Raw genomic sequence first — 16,415 nt, forward strand, 5'->3', positions numbered from 1 at the left:
TAGCGCGCGCCTGTAGTTCCAGCTACTTGGAAGGCTGAGGCGGAAGGATCGCCGGAGCCCAGCAGGTCGAGCTGCGGTAGCCGGGAGCGGCCACTGCACTCCAGTCTGGGTGACAGAGTGAGACTCCAATTCACACACACACAAAAAAAAGTAAAGGAAAAATAGTGGGTGTTCAGTGAGGCAAACACTAGCATTCTAGTCTCACAGCTAGGAGAAATGAACTAAAGTTAGGTGACAGGGAAGCTTTGGTCTGATTTTTAAGTTAAAAAAATGACAAATAGAAATGTTCCATGATTTGACCAAAGCAATCAAGATACAGACACCTTGGTTTTCAACTCAATGTTGAATGCCTAACCTGCTTAATACTATCCTATAGTCATAGAAGGGAAGAAAATGATCGGATAGCTACATAGAATGAGAAAATATTATTTGATTCATTTCCGTTTTGGTTTTTGTACCTATAAAGTTAGAATAATTTTCTGGAAGGCATGTTCACTTTTGATTGAGGAGTGTTTACAGGGATAGGGAAGAATAATCAATACAATTACATCTAACAATTATGAAAGGATAAAGTCAAATATTGCTTAAGTTAAAATCCGAGTATCAGTAAAGAATACTTGCTCACAGTATGCATGTGCTGTTTATGGATGGGGTGAGAGAGGTGAGAAAATTTTATTTTGGAAAAAAATAACAAAATGGCCAAAAACTATGATCTGACTGTTCTCATCACAAAGCGATTAGTAAAACAAACATCGCTTTTGAAAAAACATGTCTGATTATTAGAATACAATGACAATGAAAAATGTCCCCTTTAATAATCAAATGCTTTTAAGGCTTCAAGAAAATAAAGGAGAAATAACTAAAGAATGTATTATTTATTTATTTTTGAGTTGGGGTTCTCAATCTGTCACCCAGGCTGGAGTGCTATTGCACCATCATGGCTCACTGCAGCCTTGACCTCTTGGACTCAGGCAATCCTTCTTCCTCAGCCTCCCCAGTAGCTGGACCGACAGTAGCACACTACCATGCCTGGATAATTTTTTAAAGCTTTTGTAGAGACAAGGTATTACTATGCTGCTCAGACTGGTCTCGAATTCCTGGGCACAAGGCAATGTTCTCGCTTTGGCCCTCCAAAGTGCTGGGATTACAGGTGTCAGCCACCATGTCTGGCAAGTAGAGAATTTAAAAGAACAGAAGTGACTGCCAATGTGAAATTTTGTTCAGATGATCTAAACAACTTCATAACAAGGATGGTACAATATCTGTTCATGAGATGTATTACAAATGAGTATCATTTTTTCTTGAGTATTGAAAAATTTCCATGGTGTTATAGAGATTGGTTGTTCCCGATTCTGGATACACATAAAAATCACCTGGGAATTTTTTAAAATAAAAACGCCAGTGCCTGGTTCCCTCCCTCAGAAATTCTGATTTAATCCATGAGAGGCGGGACTGAACATTCATATTTTAAAAGTTTCCAAAGAGATTCTAATATGTTCCTCTCCTACAACTAGGGTGAGAATTGCTGTCACAGATCCTTTTTATAATAATCTATCATTTGGCTGGGCTCGATGGCTCAGTCTGTAATACCAGCATTTTGGGAGGCCGAGGTGAATGGATTGCCTGAGCCCGCGGGTTCGAGACCCACCCGGACAACTTGATGAGACCTCATCTCTACTATAAATCAAAAAAAAAAAAAAAAAATTAGCCGGGCAGGGTAGCATGTGCCTGTGGTTCCAGCTACTTGGAAGACTGAGCCAGAAGGATTGCCGGAGCCCAGCAGGTCGAAGTTGCAGTGACCGGGAGCGTGCCACTGCACTCCAGTCTGGGCGACAGAGTGAGACTCCAACTCAAAAAAACCCCAAAAAACTATTATTTGATGTATAAGATAAATGCTACAACCAAAAGTTATATTTGGCAAGATACATCATAATTTAGTCCTTGAAGCAGTATTCTTAGACTTTAATAAAAATGGATGCCTGGAAATATGCTAAGTACATTGAATCTAAATAATGATAATTATAAACATGATCAAAATAACAAAATCAAAAGCAATTAATCATCATTTCATCCCAAGTAGAATAAAAATTCATCCAATTATATTGAAAATTATTTTGGTATAAAAAAAGTTTATCAGTTTAGTTTTTCTCTCTCCTTCCCAAAAGATGACTACAGACTATAAATCTAAACCTGTACTTTTATTTTATATGTCTATTCATATACCAAAAGAAATGATACATAATTACATAATTGAATGACAAAAATTTATAAATTTCACTGGTAATTTTCTTGACGAATGCATCAATGATTAAAAACACATAAACTGGCAAAGAACATGAACAGACACTTCTCAAAGGAAGACATTTGTAATGCAGTAACCTAAAGTCTGAGAAGGCTTGTGTGTAATGTTTAGCTATTCCAAAGTAGTCACTTGGCGGTCCAGCAGGGAAAGACATTGGTTTATTAGAACTTATAAGAGGCACCAACAGCAGCAGGTCAGTGAAGAAGCCATACATCAGGCCAGTATAGCAAGCAGTTTTATAGTCAAAGCAATCAAGTTAATCATCCAAATTTCTACATGGTGTGTACAATGACATTGAGTAAGAGTAACAACTACGTCGCTTTCAGCTTTGATTGATCACCTGCATCCCATGACTCATTACTGGGAAGATGCATATCCTTCAGAAACCATCCTTGGTCACTCCCTGAGAGAGTGGGGGCAGGAAGAAATCAGCTATGGGACGAAACATTCTATGTCCAGACAATACCTCACAACATTCGAGCAACCAACAAACATGAAAAAATGCTCAGCCTCACTAATCATCAGAGAAATGTAAATCAAAACTATATTCGAGCAGCCAACAAATATGAAAAAGTGCTCAGCCTCACTAATCCTCAGAGAACTACAAATCAAAACTACAGTGAGAGACCACCTAACACCAGTAAAGACAGCTATCATTAAAACATAAACAAACAAACAAGCAAATAAATAAATACAGGTGTTGGAGAGGCTGCAGAGAACAGGGAACGCTTCTACACTGTTGGGGAGAATGTAAGCTAGTTCAACCTTTATAGAAAGCAGTGTGGCATTTTCTCAAAGAACTAAGTATCAAGCTACCATATGATCCAGCAATCTCTCTTCTGGGGATATACCCAGGGGAATATAAATTGCTCTACCAAAAAGACACCTGTAAACATATGCTCATTTCAGCACTATTCACAATAACAAAAACATGGAACCAATCCACATGCCCATCAAAAGTGAACCCATCAAAAGTGAACCCATCAAGAAAATGGGGTACATACGCATGATGGAATATTATGCAGCCATAAAGAACAAAGTCATGTCCTTTACAGCAACTTGTATGCAGCTGGAGACCATCATTCTAAGTGAACTGTCACAGAAACAAAAAACTGAATACAACATGTTCTCACTCATAAGCAGCTCTGATCATTGGACACATGAGCATAAAGTTGGGAACAACAGATGCTGGACACTGCAAAAGGAGGGAGGGAGGGAAGAGGGATAAGGAGCACATAACCAGACACTGGGTACCAGGGCCACTACCAGATGGAGAGAGGGCTCTTACCTGCACGTACTTTATATATGTAGTAAATCTTCACATGGACCCCACATTCAAATAAACTAAACTAAAATAATAAATAAATATACACGCAAACAAGGAAACAAACCTGTTGAGTTACTTCCTTGTAAAGCTCTTTTCTTGTAAAAACTATGAAATGTATTTGGAATAACTTTAATTTTTTTTGAGTTGGAGTCTCACTCTGTCGCCCAGACCACAGTGCAGTGGCACGCTGCCGGCCACCGCAGCCTCAACCTCCTGGGCTCCAGCGATCCTTCCGCCTCAGCCTTCCAAAGAGCTGGAACTACAGGTGCGTGCTACCAGGAATAACTTTAATTAAAACAAACAAGTCTTTAGCTACTGTTGTGAAAGCCTGGCCATTTCCAGTCTCCTTGCTGGTTGGCTTGACAGTCACAAGAACATACAAGTTTTATTTAAACAAGCCTTTGCCCATTCTCCCTGTAACCCACAAAGTTTTAGTGGGTGTGATACATTCGTCTGGGTTGATTCACAAAAATTCTGGGTGTTGGTTTTCTCAGCAACTCAGTCTTCGGTACAGTTTTCAACACAGAAAGTCCTGCAGCTTAGTCTCTGACTGGAAAGACCATTACCTTTTTGCTATTGAGCAGACATGGCTTAAATAGCAGCATCTTCCTTTCATTCTCTGATTCTCAAGAAAATTTGTAGAGACAACAATTGAGACCAAGATGCTTCATATCACCGGGCTAAAGATGTACCTATCATATTGTTTCAGTCAGTAGAATGTTCTTTTGAATGTGTATTGGTAAGGCATGGTACTCAAAGGAACAAAAAGCTCAATGTAGTACATGAAAAAAAAATGGTCTAAGAAGAGAGTCCTTGATTATGATCCCAGCTATGCCTGCCCTTCAACTACTGAGGAATTTGTGGAGCAACACCCTCCCACCACTGCCAGGATCTCTGAAGCACAGAAACTCCAGAAGAGAAAAATAAAAATACTTTTCCTTAGGTCCTTTAGCTGTTCCTTACTTCAGCATCTCCCGTTTAAAATAAAAGACCTGTTTCTTGCCAAACCAAAACGTAACTATCCATGACAATCATTCTTGTTTCTTCTGGGACATATTTCATCAAACATCCCTTCTTTTGTATCTTTGGTCTATTTTCACTTCAAATCTATTTCTATAAAAAGTTTGAATTTTAACATCTTTTTTTTAAAAGGAAGGGAAAGGAGAGAAAAGGGGAAGGAAGAAAGGAGGGAGGGGAAGGAGAGGGAGGAAAAATACTAGGACAAAAAGGACTTCACAGATGTGATTAAGTTAAGGATCTTGAGATGGGGAGATTGTTGATCAGCCTTAACACCATCTGGGTATTATCCAGTTGAACCCTAAATACAATCACATGAAAATTCTTTTTTTTTTAGAGTGAAAAATATAGTTCATTTAGAAAGTAAACTAGAGAGAGAGAGAGAGAGAGAGAGAGAGAGAGAGAGAGAGAGAGATTCACTTCCCTGAGGTAAGGGAGGGGGCCAATGCTAGGAAATGTGGCAGCTATAGCTCAAAGAACCAAGCGGACACACCAGAGTTTAACAAAACAGTGGCTGAAACTTTATTTTCTAAGAGAGACAGAGGAAAATTTGATACAGGGAGAAGAGAAGTCAAGGTGATGACAAGATCAGAGATTGAAGTGCTGTAGCCGTAGGCCAAGGATTGCTGGCAATTGCCAGCCCTATGAAATTGATTTCGGACTTTTGGCCTCCAGAACTGCAAGAGAATAAATTTATGTTGTTTTAAAAAGTCACAAAATTTGAAGTAATTTGTTACAGTAGTGACAGGATATTAATACAGCTGAAAATCTTTAATCAAGGTATTAGATGATTGTAGCACCAAAAGTTCAGGGTGGTTTTTCGTTTGTTTGTTTTTTTAGCTCTTTAATTTGAGCTATCTGAAAACAAAGCTTGCAAGCAAAATGTTGAAATTTGTCTCAACAAAAACAGAAGAATTGAACAAATTAAATGATGAGAGTTCATATCATGAACTATCTCAACTTTTGAGAAAAAACATTTGATGAAATTCCTACCTAAAATTGAGCAAATTTTATTTGGTATTGAAATAGAATTGAGAAGTCCTATAATTTTGCAGCATCTAAACATCGCTAATGAATCTTAAATAGAAACATCTTATTTGACAAATTTTATTTTTAAAAATATCATATTTAGTCTGAATGGGGCAAAAAGACACAAAATTGGATTAAAATATTTATACATTCCAATACAAAGAATTGTATTAAAAGTATCCTCCACTTAATAGAACTTGCTCTGAGCTTATCAGGTATAGCTGCAGCTGTAGAAAGACTAATTGCTCAGTTAAAGATATTGTAGTCCACAGAGAGTTCATTGAAAATGTCAACATTTTACATTTACTAACCAGAGATGTAATTTTAAAGAAGGTTGTAGGCAATTTTATGGAAAAAGTAATAATAAGACGCTATTGAAAAATATATTCTTTAGAAAAACACCGATGACATTCATTAAAGATAACAAGAAAAAACACTATCAAATCATGTGAATATGTACCAAGAGCAATTGTTCTCTTTCCATTATTTTTATTATTCAGATAATCAATCAATTTTAATGTACACACACATTACAATATGCTTTTTATTATTCTGGAGAAAATTCTACTTCTGAAATAGGTTTTGAGTAGCTCTATTTATAACTCCACCAGTGTGATAAAACCAATTCTTTGGTCAATAAAAATTCCAAAAATTACACATTTTAGATTATTTTAGCACAATCTTTTCTCATTCTTCAAAGTGTACAAGTTTGGATGGTAAATTATATTGTTGAACACCCTTCTTGAACAAAAAAAAAGGCTTAACCCAATTTTACCTGTCTCGTCCTCTTAAAATCTATTCAGCATTTGGCAACTTTGCCCATTCTCTTCAGGGAATTTGCAGTCATTGGCTGGGCACTTTATATATGCATTTGAACTTATTAATAGAAGTATGAAATATGTATCAATGGCTTCATTGTGAGGATAAAGAAATGGGTTTATAGACATAAAGTGATGCCCAGAGGTGTAACTAGTAAGCGGCAGAGGTGGAATTTAACCTCACTGGGTCCACCAGCTTTCTCGGTCTTTCCTTACCCTCTAGAATTTGAGTCACTTCACTTTAAACTCCATGAGTCCATCTTTTTCCTTCCGTAATGATCTCTCATCTTCCTTCTGCTCTTCCTTGCACTCTCTTTTCACTTCAAATCTCACCTCTGTTTAAGTCTTAATATAACCAATGGACCTGAGTTAGTAATGAAAACAAGTAGTTTTCATCAAACAACCATGCTTTAACTCCTTTCTCACCTGATTAATGCCAAATTAAGCATGCTTGACCACAAGTTCTTAAAGAGAAGGCTCATTTATGAGAGTGCAGTGTTTGATATAGCAAGCATTTCTTTTCTACTTCTTACTCTTTAAGAACACAGGTCTTCTCATTCTCAGGTCCCATAGGTTTATGAGTAGATGTTTGATGCTAATACAGAGGTGGGATAGAATGAACTCTTGTAGTACCCGTCTTAGCACCCTGACCTGTGATTGGGTACCCACTGATAGTCTTTTGGAGAATGCCCTGAAAAGCAGGGTGCAATCTCAGCAGATATCTCTAGCAGAAGACACTAATACAATGGCCTCATCTACCTCTCTTGATACAGGTGTCAATTGCTGAATGGTCAATTCAATGAATTTATTCCAAAAAATAGTAATAATTCACCTTAGTTACCTGTTTTAATCTTGCCTTTATAAAACCCCTTTTTGGGGGAAAATATTGCATTTATACATATTTCTCTCTGCTGTATAGAGTAAAAGCACAGTTGAAAGGGAAGAAGAGAAGGAAGCCTAACATGGCGGTATACAAAAGCGTAATTGTTAACATGTTTGAGTATGAAATATCTTCAAAAATTTTTGTGTCTATATAAATATATATACACACACATATATTTGTGTGTGTGTGTGTGTGTGTGTATTTGTGTGTACAGTCAACCAACTAAACAGTTGAAAAAGTAAAATTGGCTGGTGGCTTTTTATGATTTTCCTGCCACTTGTGTGGTGGGTTGGTGGTAGTTTCAGATGGATTAGCTCATAAGTTCCATGACTTTTCTCTGAAATGTGTTTGCTCTAGAAAGCCTCTTGTCCTTCATGTTTGCTCAGAGAGATCAATGGATGGTTTTTGTCTCTATTTTTAACACTTTTGCAAGACCTTGGCCCTCATCATGGTTTTTTTGTTTGTTTTTGAGTTGGAGTCTCACTCTGTCACCCAGGCTGAATGCAGTGGCACGCTCATAGCCACCCCAGCATCGGCCTGCTGAGTTCCAGTGATCTTTCTGCCTCAGCCTTCCAAGTAGCTGGAACTACAGGCGTGTGCTACCACGCCCGGCTAATTTTTGATTTATTGTAGAACCGAGGTCTTGCCAAGTTGCCCAGGCTGGTCTTGAACCTACGGGCTCAGGCAATCCACTCGCCTCAGCCTCCCAAAGTGCTGGGACTACAGGCTGAGTCACCGAGCCCGGCCAGCCCTCATCATGTTTATCCAGCACAAATCTTTGGGACACCTTGCTGGGAATAGGTCATTGCAAGGTACAAGCACCAAGCTCAGTTGATGCTTCATTCACTAGCCTGTTCAGACTCACCTCTACAACACCTCAAGGTTTCAGTAAAGTCATAGTGATTCCAGGACACGTACGCATACATACACAAGTAGTGAAGCCTAACTGGATGGTGAGCATTCACAGAGATGCACTTTTTTGGTTTTATCACTCTCTATTAACATTTTGAGCCTTTGTTATAGGGAAGCTTTTCTGTGCATTATGTTTAGCAGCATCTCTGGCCTCTACCTGCTAAATACCAGTAGCACTGTCTTCCCCAGTCGTGACAAACCAAAAATGTCTCCAGACATTGTAAAATGTCCCGTAAGTCCAAAATTTCCCCTAGTGAAAAAACACTGCAGTTGACTTTCAATATCGCCCTCCAACAGCGAATTCTAAAAGCCCTGTTTAGATTACATCATAAAGTCAAGTTTTACTCCACTAACATCACACAAAGATTGTCAATTCAGAGGATACCATGATGGCTGATAATATGCTGGGATATATCAGACAGTTGACAGTTATGCATAGACTGTTTAAGGCTAGGAACTTGATCTGCTGTAATCTTTATTAAGTAAGTATTAGGTCTCACGTGACCCTCAAATGACTGCCTATTTAGGCTGAGGCAAAACATTCAATACCATAGTAGATAAATTGTTTCACCTACAGATCTTTATGGTTGTTGGGTTCCAGGCACTGCTACACAACCTAATTTATCTTATTTTTCAAGAAAAATCCTAAAAAAAAAATGGACCAAGGGAAGGCATGCTCTTTTAAAGCAAGCTGCACACACATTATATCATCACCATCTGAAAAGCACTAGCAAAAACAGTACTGCATGGGCTAAAAAGTAGATCTTATAGGTTCTACAGTTCCATTTTAAAAGTTTGAAACCTTTTCACAATGAATGTCCATTCAGGCTTAAGAAATTAGAATATAAATTATACCACAATGTTTCTAGAACTTGTTTTAATTATACTTTCAAAATTTATATTTCTATAAAGCAACTACTTTCAAACTATCATGGGAGCTGGTGTTAATGTGGCTACTTTTCCAAGAATAATATTAGGGGTAAGTAGCTCATTTTTTTCCCTATAAGATTTAATTTGTCCATAAACTTTTTTTTTAATAGCACTACTTATAAATGTTTTAAGTCATGGGAATTTGTTTTTTCATGACCCTGGTATTAATTATATATGTGGAAGAAGAAAAAAAGAAAGCAAATGCCTGTTTCAGCTCCCCACATAATATATGTTGGTTCCAGTTTAAGTAAGTCTTTCAGTTTGGGGTTTAGATCAACCTATTCTGGATCTCCCTAGAACTGCTCATTCAAAATTGAGGTTGTTTCAAATGTATTCCTGCTAAAAATCTTGGCACTGGTGCAGAGAGAGAGGATGGACAAGATGAACTTTCATGATATCTTCCCTTCTTTTCCAATCTTCAGACCTCCTCCCCTAACCTTTCTAATCCTTGTCCTGTAATTCTTTACCCAGTCTTTCTAACAGAAATAAGGTCAGAGAGGTGTGTGTTTGTGTCTTTTTTTTTTGAGTTGGAGTCTCACTCTGTTGCCCAGACCGGAGTGCAGTGGCCACTCCCAGCCACCGCAGCCTCGACCTGCTGGGCTCCGGCGATCCTTCCGCCTCAGCCTTCCAAGTAGCTGGAACTACAGGCGTGCGCTACCATGCCCGGCTGATTTTTTGATTTACTGTAGAGATGAGGTCTCACCAAGTTGCCCAGGCGGGTCTCGAACTTGCGGGCTCAGGCAATCCACTCACCTCAGCCTCCCAAGGTGCGGGATTACAGGCTGAGCCACTGAGCCTGGCGTGTTTGTGTCTTTAGAACACAGGACATGTATGTCCCAATTTTCTTAACCTATCCTATTTATACACACACACACACACACACACGTGCTAATACACACACAACCCTACTCAAAAGGGCTTGGTCAGTATATGCCCCCAAATCACAGGAAAATAAAAGATGGCTTAGGACATGGTTTGGAAATGATACAATAAAACACTACAGGATAATTTTTTCAAACTACCAGCACCCCTAAAAATTAAAAGCTTTTAAAAGCTGATACAGCTCTTTTAGAAAACCTATAAGTAATAAACACACATGTACAAAATCCAGAGATTCAACTATAATACAAGTCAATTCACAGAAAAATTAAGTCTGTTTTCTTTTTTGTTTTATACAACGTATTTTATTTTATAGTTATTTAATTTTCCTTAGACACAACATATCCTGGCGTTTTACATACTGACCATATTGGTCTACTAGAAATATTTAAGTTCAATAGCAGTTTCTTTTCAAATTTACCCATTTTTAAGAAATAAAAGGAGTCTAGTTTTTTAAAAAATTTTACATGTTTATTTTCATTATAAATTGAAATCACTTTGGACCCAGCATATCTTTAGGTTTTACCCATTCATCAAACTGCTCTGCAGTGAGATAGCCAAGTTCAATAGCAGTTTCCTTTAAGGTCGATCCATTTTTGTGTGCTGTCTTAGCAATCTTTGCTGCCTTGTCATACCCTAAAGAATAAAAAAAGAGGACATAGGGATTAGTAGTGAAATTTGGTTTTCTAGGACAAAAGGTAGCACTATTGTTTACTTGATATTGATATTAAGTAAGTCTCTTAAGTGACATTTTTCTATTAAAAAAATTAACAGTGATTATCTTGATAATTGCCAGTTCTTATATAGAATAAAACCCTTACTTCTCTTAGGAAATAAAGACTTATACATACCTCGTTTTGCAATAGATTTGTTCCTAAGTTGAAATTTCCCATTAACCCAATATTTTCATGGGGGAAAAATTATAGCACCAAGGCACAAAAATATACATCTGGGTTATTTTTCAAACATATTTAACCAGAAATAATTATCTTTCTATGGAAGCATTAACTAGTTAAATGCTCCAGTCCTACAGAAAATTCAGCACTATACAACCAGCAACTGTGGGAAATGGTGAGAAGTGAGGACAGACATGTTCTCACAGTGAGAAGGGTGGGCGAGGCTCTGAGGAGAGGCTCTCAGAGCTGCTCCAGCGCTGCTCTCCACCCCACTGGCTGTCTTTCCCTGGCCTCTCCCCTGACATGACAAGAATACAGGTGGGGGAGTTTCAACAGAAATATAGACTTGTGAAGAGGATCACAGGCATACTGTTTATTTTGGAGTTATTTGCTTTTTAAATTAATGAAGGTGGGGCAGAGCAGATCTGCAAATTGTCTTGACTTGACATAATGGTTTTTTTAAAGTCAGAAAAAAGAATGAAAATGAAATCAATGCAGAGAGGGAAAAAAACAATAAAACAAGATCAGAGGAGTATGACCAAAGGGAATAAGCCTGTGGAGGCAATATGATCATGAACCAAACAAGACCTTACGTGTCAGCATGCAATTATTAGCCATCTATAAAACAAATTATGGGAATAGTTAATTTTATTACTTAACTGAATTTGTGAATGCTAAGTATGTTGAAAAGGGCATCTTTCTCAAAGCTGAGAAAGAATTTACATGTTAAACTCTTGGGGTCAATATACATCCTGCACTTTTATGTTAATAATGAATTTAAAGTCTAAGCATTAATGCTTATCACTTTTAGTTCTCAAGTCCCACAAGACACTATCAGCAACCAGCTTGTTACATCATGAGGACGTAGAGAACGTCTGATTTGCAGGGTCAAAAGGCTCATGCTCAGGCAACTGGTGAGATGAGGTGTTTGCCATCTCATCTTGGTATGGCCTCTGACAAGTCTTTTTGCCTCATGTTAAACTGACTCTAAGAAAGATTTACCAATCATTCAGTTTTAGTAGATACCTCTGTTTTAAAAGTTTTGGCATTGTGGTCTAAAGATCTGAGGAAACATTTTTCACACAAACCTTTGTATCTTACCAGTTGAATGATGATATACAATAATTTAAAATGAGTCAAAATTTCATTACCAAACTCAATACTACATCAAAAAACAGATATTACATTGGGCTCAGAGCTACCTGAAGCAGTCAAATGAGCTCTAACTTTAAAAGACTTAAATTACAGCTTGGTATGAAACCAGGAATATAAAGTCTGCCTTGAAAGTTCAGGATGATGGAAGAATGTTTTAAAGCAGTAAACATGTCATACCAAATGGCTACATCACAACTTGTTCTAAAATAGAAAATGAAAGAATATGATAACCTCAGCTTAGCAGAAAGAAGAAGGGGAAAAGATTTTTAACACATCATAATGTAATGCAATGAATGCCTCAAAATCTGCAAAAGTCAAAATAATCTACTTAATGGGGATCACTATGGTCAGTCTACAACCCAAATCTGTATGTTTGATTCTACATAATGAAATTACAATTCTGAAAAAGGTTTGCAATGCAAAAGCATGGCTTTTCACAAAATATTTGCATTTTCTTCCCTTTCTCTACAAGCAATGAATACATAACCCTTTAATTTTATTTTAATTGTAACTTTCCATTTCTTCACTGAATAAAATAACAAAATCAAAGTACTGTAGAGCATCTAGAGGAGGTAGAAAAGATGAATTCATTCCATGTTGCTAACTATCCAGTGCCACCTAGTGACACTACCGAGGAGGGTCTTACGAATAACCTCCTCAAGTGTCTGCATAGAGGATTTAGCATCTGGATGCCATTAAGATTAAAATAAGTTCAAACTACTACTTCTGAATACAACATTTCAAACAAAATGAAGCATATGGATCAAGTTTTTGAAAGAACTATGACACCATAAAAGTTTAAAAGTAAGTTTAACATAGTGCTTTTAAACACAATTTCAAATATTTTAAGAGATTTTACTAAAATAATGCCCAAAAGGAATCCGGTGTCCTCAAACACTGATCCAGTGTTATCTTAAAAATTTTTTAGCTTTTTAATTCTGTATTCCAAATGACATCACTACTCCTTAAGCCCTTACCTATATGAGGATTAAGAGCTGTCACCAACATCAGAGACTCATTCATTAGCTTGTTGATTCTTTCTGTGTTGGCCTGGATTCCTACCACACAATTTTCTGTGAAGGAAACTGAAGCATCCCCCAGCAGCCTGGCTGAGTGCAGCACATTTTTAATCTTTAAAAGAGAGAAAAAGAGAGAGATGCACATTACTAAGCCAACATTTCTTTTGTCCAATAATATACATTATTTCCTGGTTGATAGTAAATATATAATTCAATAAATATATAGAACTCCTACAAACTTTAAGGCACTACACCCAAGGAAAAAAATGTCAAAGAAATTATAAACATTTGAAGGCAAGAAATCTAAGAAAGATGAAAAAGACATAAATACAAATAACTAAAATACAAAATAGCCTGTGGCAAGTATTTAAAGCAGAGATATGAAGTGTTAGAGACCACAGAGAAATATAAATTAATTCCCGTTGTAGGAACTGGTGAAATTTTATTTGATGGAGAGAACTTATATAGCCAGATGGAAATGGGTCTTCCATGCAGAAGGAAGAAGAAAGGAGCAAAGGTGCAGAGGTTACAAAGCGTAGCACGTGTCTGAGGCAATCAGTATAGCCAGGGCTTCCCAGTTCTTAATGACCACCAAATTTTTAATGCTTAACAAAACAAATACTCCAAGGTTACTTTAAAATAATGTTTCATATATGCTTAAAAACAGTATAAAATTAGTTGGTTTTAGTACTTTTTCTCTTTTTTGTAACATTTCCAATATGTATTAAGATATAGCCACATCCTGATATCCTTTGGTCCAAAAATTAGACTTTCAACAAAGACTAACAGAAGGCACAGAAATTTCAGGTTTAATGTGATACTAATGACTTTATTATAAAGCAAATATTGATTATCTTTATTTTCTATTAAACACAAAAAATAGATTTTGAAAAAAGATTAACAAGACATTTATTGTCTTGCATCTATTTATGCCGGGCAACTGGTGCTAACTGTTTGGAATCTGACTTGGAAGCAAAATTTTAAAGGTATAAATTCTGTTTTGGCCTGTCTTTCTATGTACCACTAGAATAGACATTCCACAAGGGCAAAGAAGTCTGTCTTGTTCAATGTTCTGTCTCTATCAGGCACCCAGTACAAAGCCTGATGCAGTATTACTCAATAAATATTTGGCGAATATATTTACTATTTGCCATCTGCATATTCTTATCAAATTAAAATTAGAATTTACACCAGATACCAAAAGGAAATAAGCCTCCAATATATTTTAGCTATAACACTTTATACAAATGAAGGACTCCAAATGATGACAACAGATCCACTATCTGAAGCTGGGGAAACTGGATGAAAGATGATGCCATCTTATTTCATCGTTGCAAAGATGGGGGGAAAGGACAGTTCTGATGAACACAATGCTTTCAAGGTATATGGAAGCGGTAAAACCAATCAATGAAAAAATCCTGAAGGTGACAGGAAGAGAATGTGAGGAAAAAAAAAAGTTGAAGAAAGAAAAACCAAAGAATGTTTCAAAGATAGACAGTCAACATTAGATGTTAGCAAGAGAAGAACCATGGGATGCCTTGGACTGAGGAGGCCACTAATGAATAGGAGAACAATTCAAGCACAAGTGAAGGGGGCTGAAGCTGGACTGCACAGACCGTAGCATAAATGAAAGTTCGTTATCCTTTCAAGAAGACAGAATTTGAAGGAAGAAGAATGCAGTAGCATGAAAAGAGAGGAGACAGAACTGCCGAGAAGGCCTTTTTTTTTTTTTTAACTGGGGCAATTAAAAAAACAGCAAACCATCAAATCACTTAAGCTGAAAGTCAACTAATTCCTAATATCTGGGGCTATTCCTCTAACATTAATAAATGCTAAACTTCCAATGGCTACTTATATCATCCAACTACCTAACGTGGAATCTCTAGAAACCTTTATGAAAGACAAAAACCAAGACAATTACCCTTTAGTCAAAACACACTGAAAATCATATTTAAAGCTTACCATCATTGGCTTGAAAACATTCAACTCAAAATGTCCGTTGCTGCCTCCAACAGTTACAGCGACATGATTCCCCATGACTTGGGCTGCAACCATGGTCATTGCTTCACACTGAGTAGGGTTCACCTTGCCTTCAAGAAAACCACCAATGACAGAATCCACATCAAATACACTCATGGTTTCAAGTATCAATGAAGATGAGAATTTATGTTAAATAGTCAGGAAGAAACAGAAATCAATTCGTGACATAAAAAAAGATAAACAATAAAGTAAGGCCCAATCATCAATCTAATAAAACAAACCACAGAGGGGGAATGAGTGGCCAAGAACTAAACCATTTAATAGCTAATGAGTAGTCACAACTCTACATTAAATACAGTTCTTCACCATCCTGGCCTTGTTCATTCTAGAACTGTTTATGGACCCAGGTACTGAATACACACTAGTAAATAAGGAAGACGCAGGTCCTGCCCTCACAGGACTTAGAGGCTAAGGAGAGAGAGTAGGCAACAACAAGAGGTAAGGGGTAAATACAGAGACATAGGTGCTGCTACTGAAACTTAAAAAGAGACCCCCTCACCAATGCATGGAAGGCTTCACATGGAGGCTAACGTCAAGCAGGAATTTTCCTGTTCGTCATATGAATCTCTGAAACCCTACCATACTGATAATACTCCTTAGACAAGCTCAAGTTTGAATCAAACAGCCCAGATTCCTCTGACCAGTACATGGTAACACACTGGGAAGATTATTTCCTTTATCTGTGACTCTCCATTTCTCCCTTTTAGGCAATCACCTTGGATTTGCAATCAGCTAAACCCTTATGTCATTTTTCAATATGAAATGCTTTAAAATTAGATCTCTTCTGATTCTACGTATGCATAGATTAAAAACAATCTACAGTCGAGACTTTTCTTTTTTGTTGTTGTTTTTGTTTTTTTGAGTTGAAGTCTCACTCTGTCACCCAGACTGGAGTGCAGTGGCCACTCCCGGCCACTGCAGCCTCAACCTGCTGGGCTCTGGCGATCCTTCCACCTCAGCCTACCAAGTAGCTGGAACTACAGGTGCGCGCTACCACGCCCAGCTAATTTTTTGATTTATTGTAAAGATGAGGTCTCACCAAGTTGCCCAGGCGGATCTCGAACTTGCAGGCTCAGGCAATCCACTCACCTCGCCTCCCAAAGCGCTGGGATTACAGACTGAGTCACGGAGCTCGGCTACTTTTCTTATTTTTTTTTTCTTTTGAGTTGGAGTCTCACTGTCGCCCAGACTGGAGTGCAGTGGCCGCT

General features: G+C 37.5%; 1 protein-coding gene across 1 annotated transcript in view; it reads right to left on the bottom strand.

The window, feature by feature from the left end:
- Positions 1 to 10,386: 10,386 nt before the first annotated feature.
- FH (fumarate hydratase) overlaps positions 10,387 to 16,415 on the bottom strand; it is a 29,097-nt gene continuing 23,068 nt past the window's right edge. Inside the window, exons 8-10 of the mRNA XM_021715448.1 lie at positions 15,130 to 15,257; positions 13,126 to 13,279; positions 10,387 to 10,733 (exon numbers count right to left, since the gene is read on the bottom strand). Coding sequence (XP_021571123.1) covers positions 10,591 to 10,733; positions 13,126 to 13,279; positions 15,130 to 15,257 — 425 coding nt within the window. The 3' untranslated portion in view covers positions 10,387 to 10,590. The remainder of the gene's footprint in view (positions 10,734 to 13,125; positions 13,280 to 15,129; positions 15,258 to 16,415) is intronic.

This window comes from Carlito syrichta, unplaced genomic scaffold (genome assembly GCF_000164805.1).
Source record: "Carlito syrichta isolate Samal-C Ts95f unplaced genomic scaffold, Tarsius_syrichta-2.0.1 Scaffold307123, whole genome shotgun sequence".
NCBI lineage: Eukaryota > Metazoa > Chordata > Mammalia > Primates > Tarsiidae > Carlito > Carlito syrichta.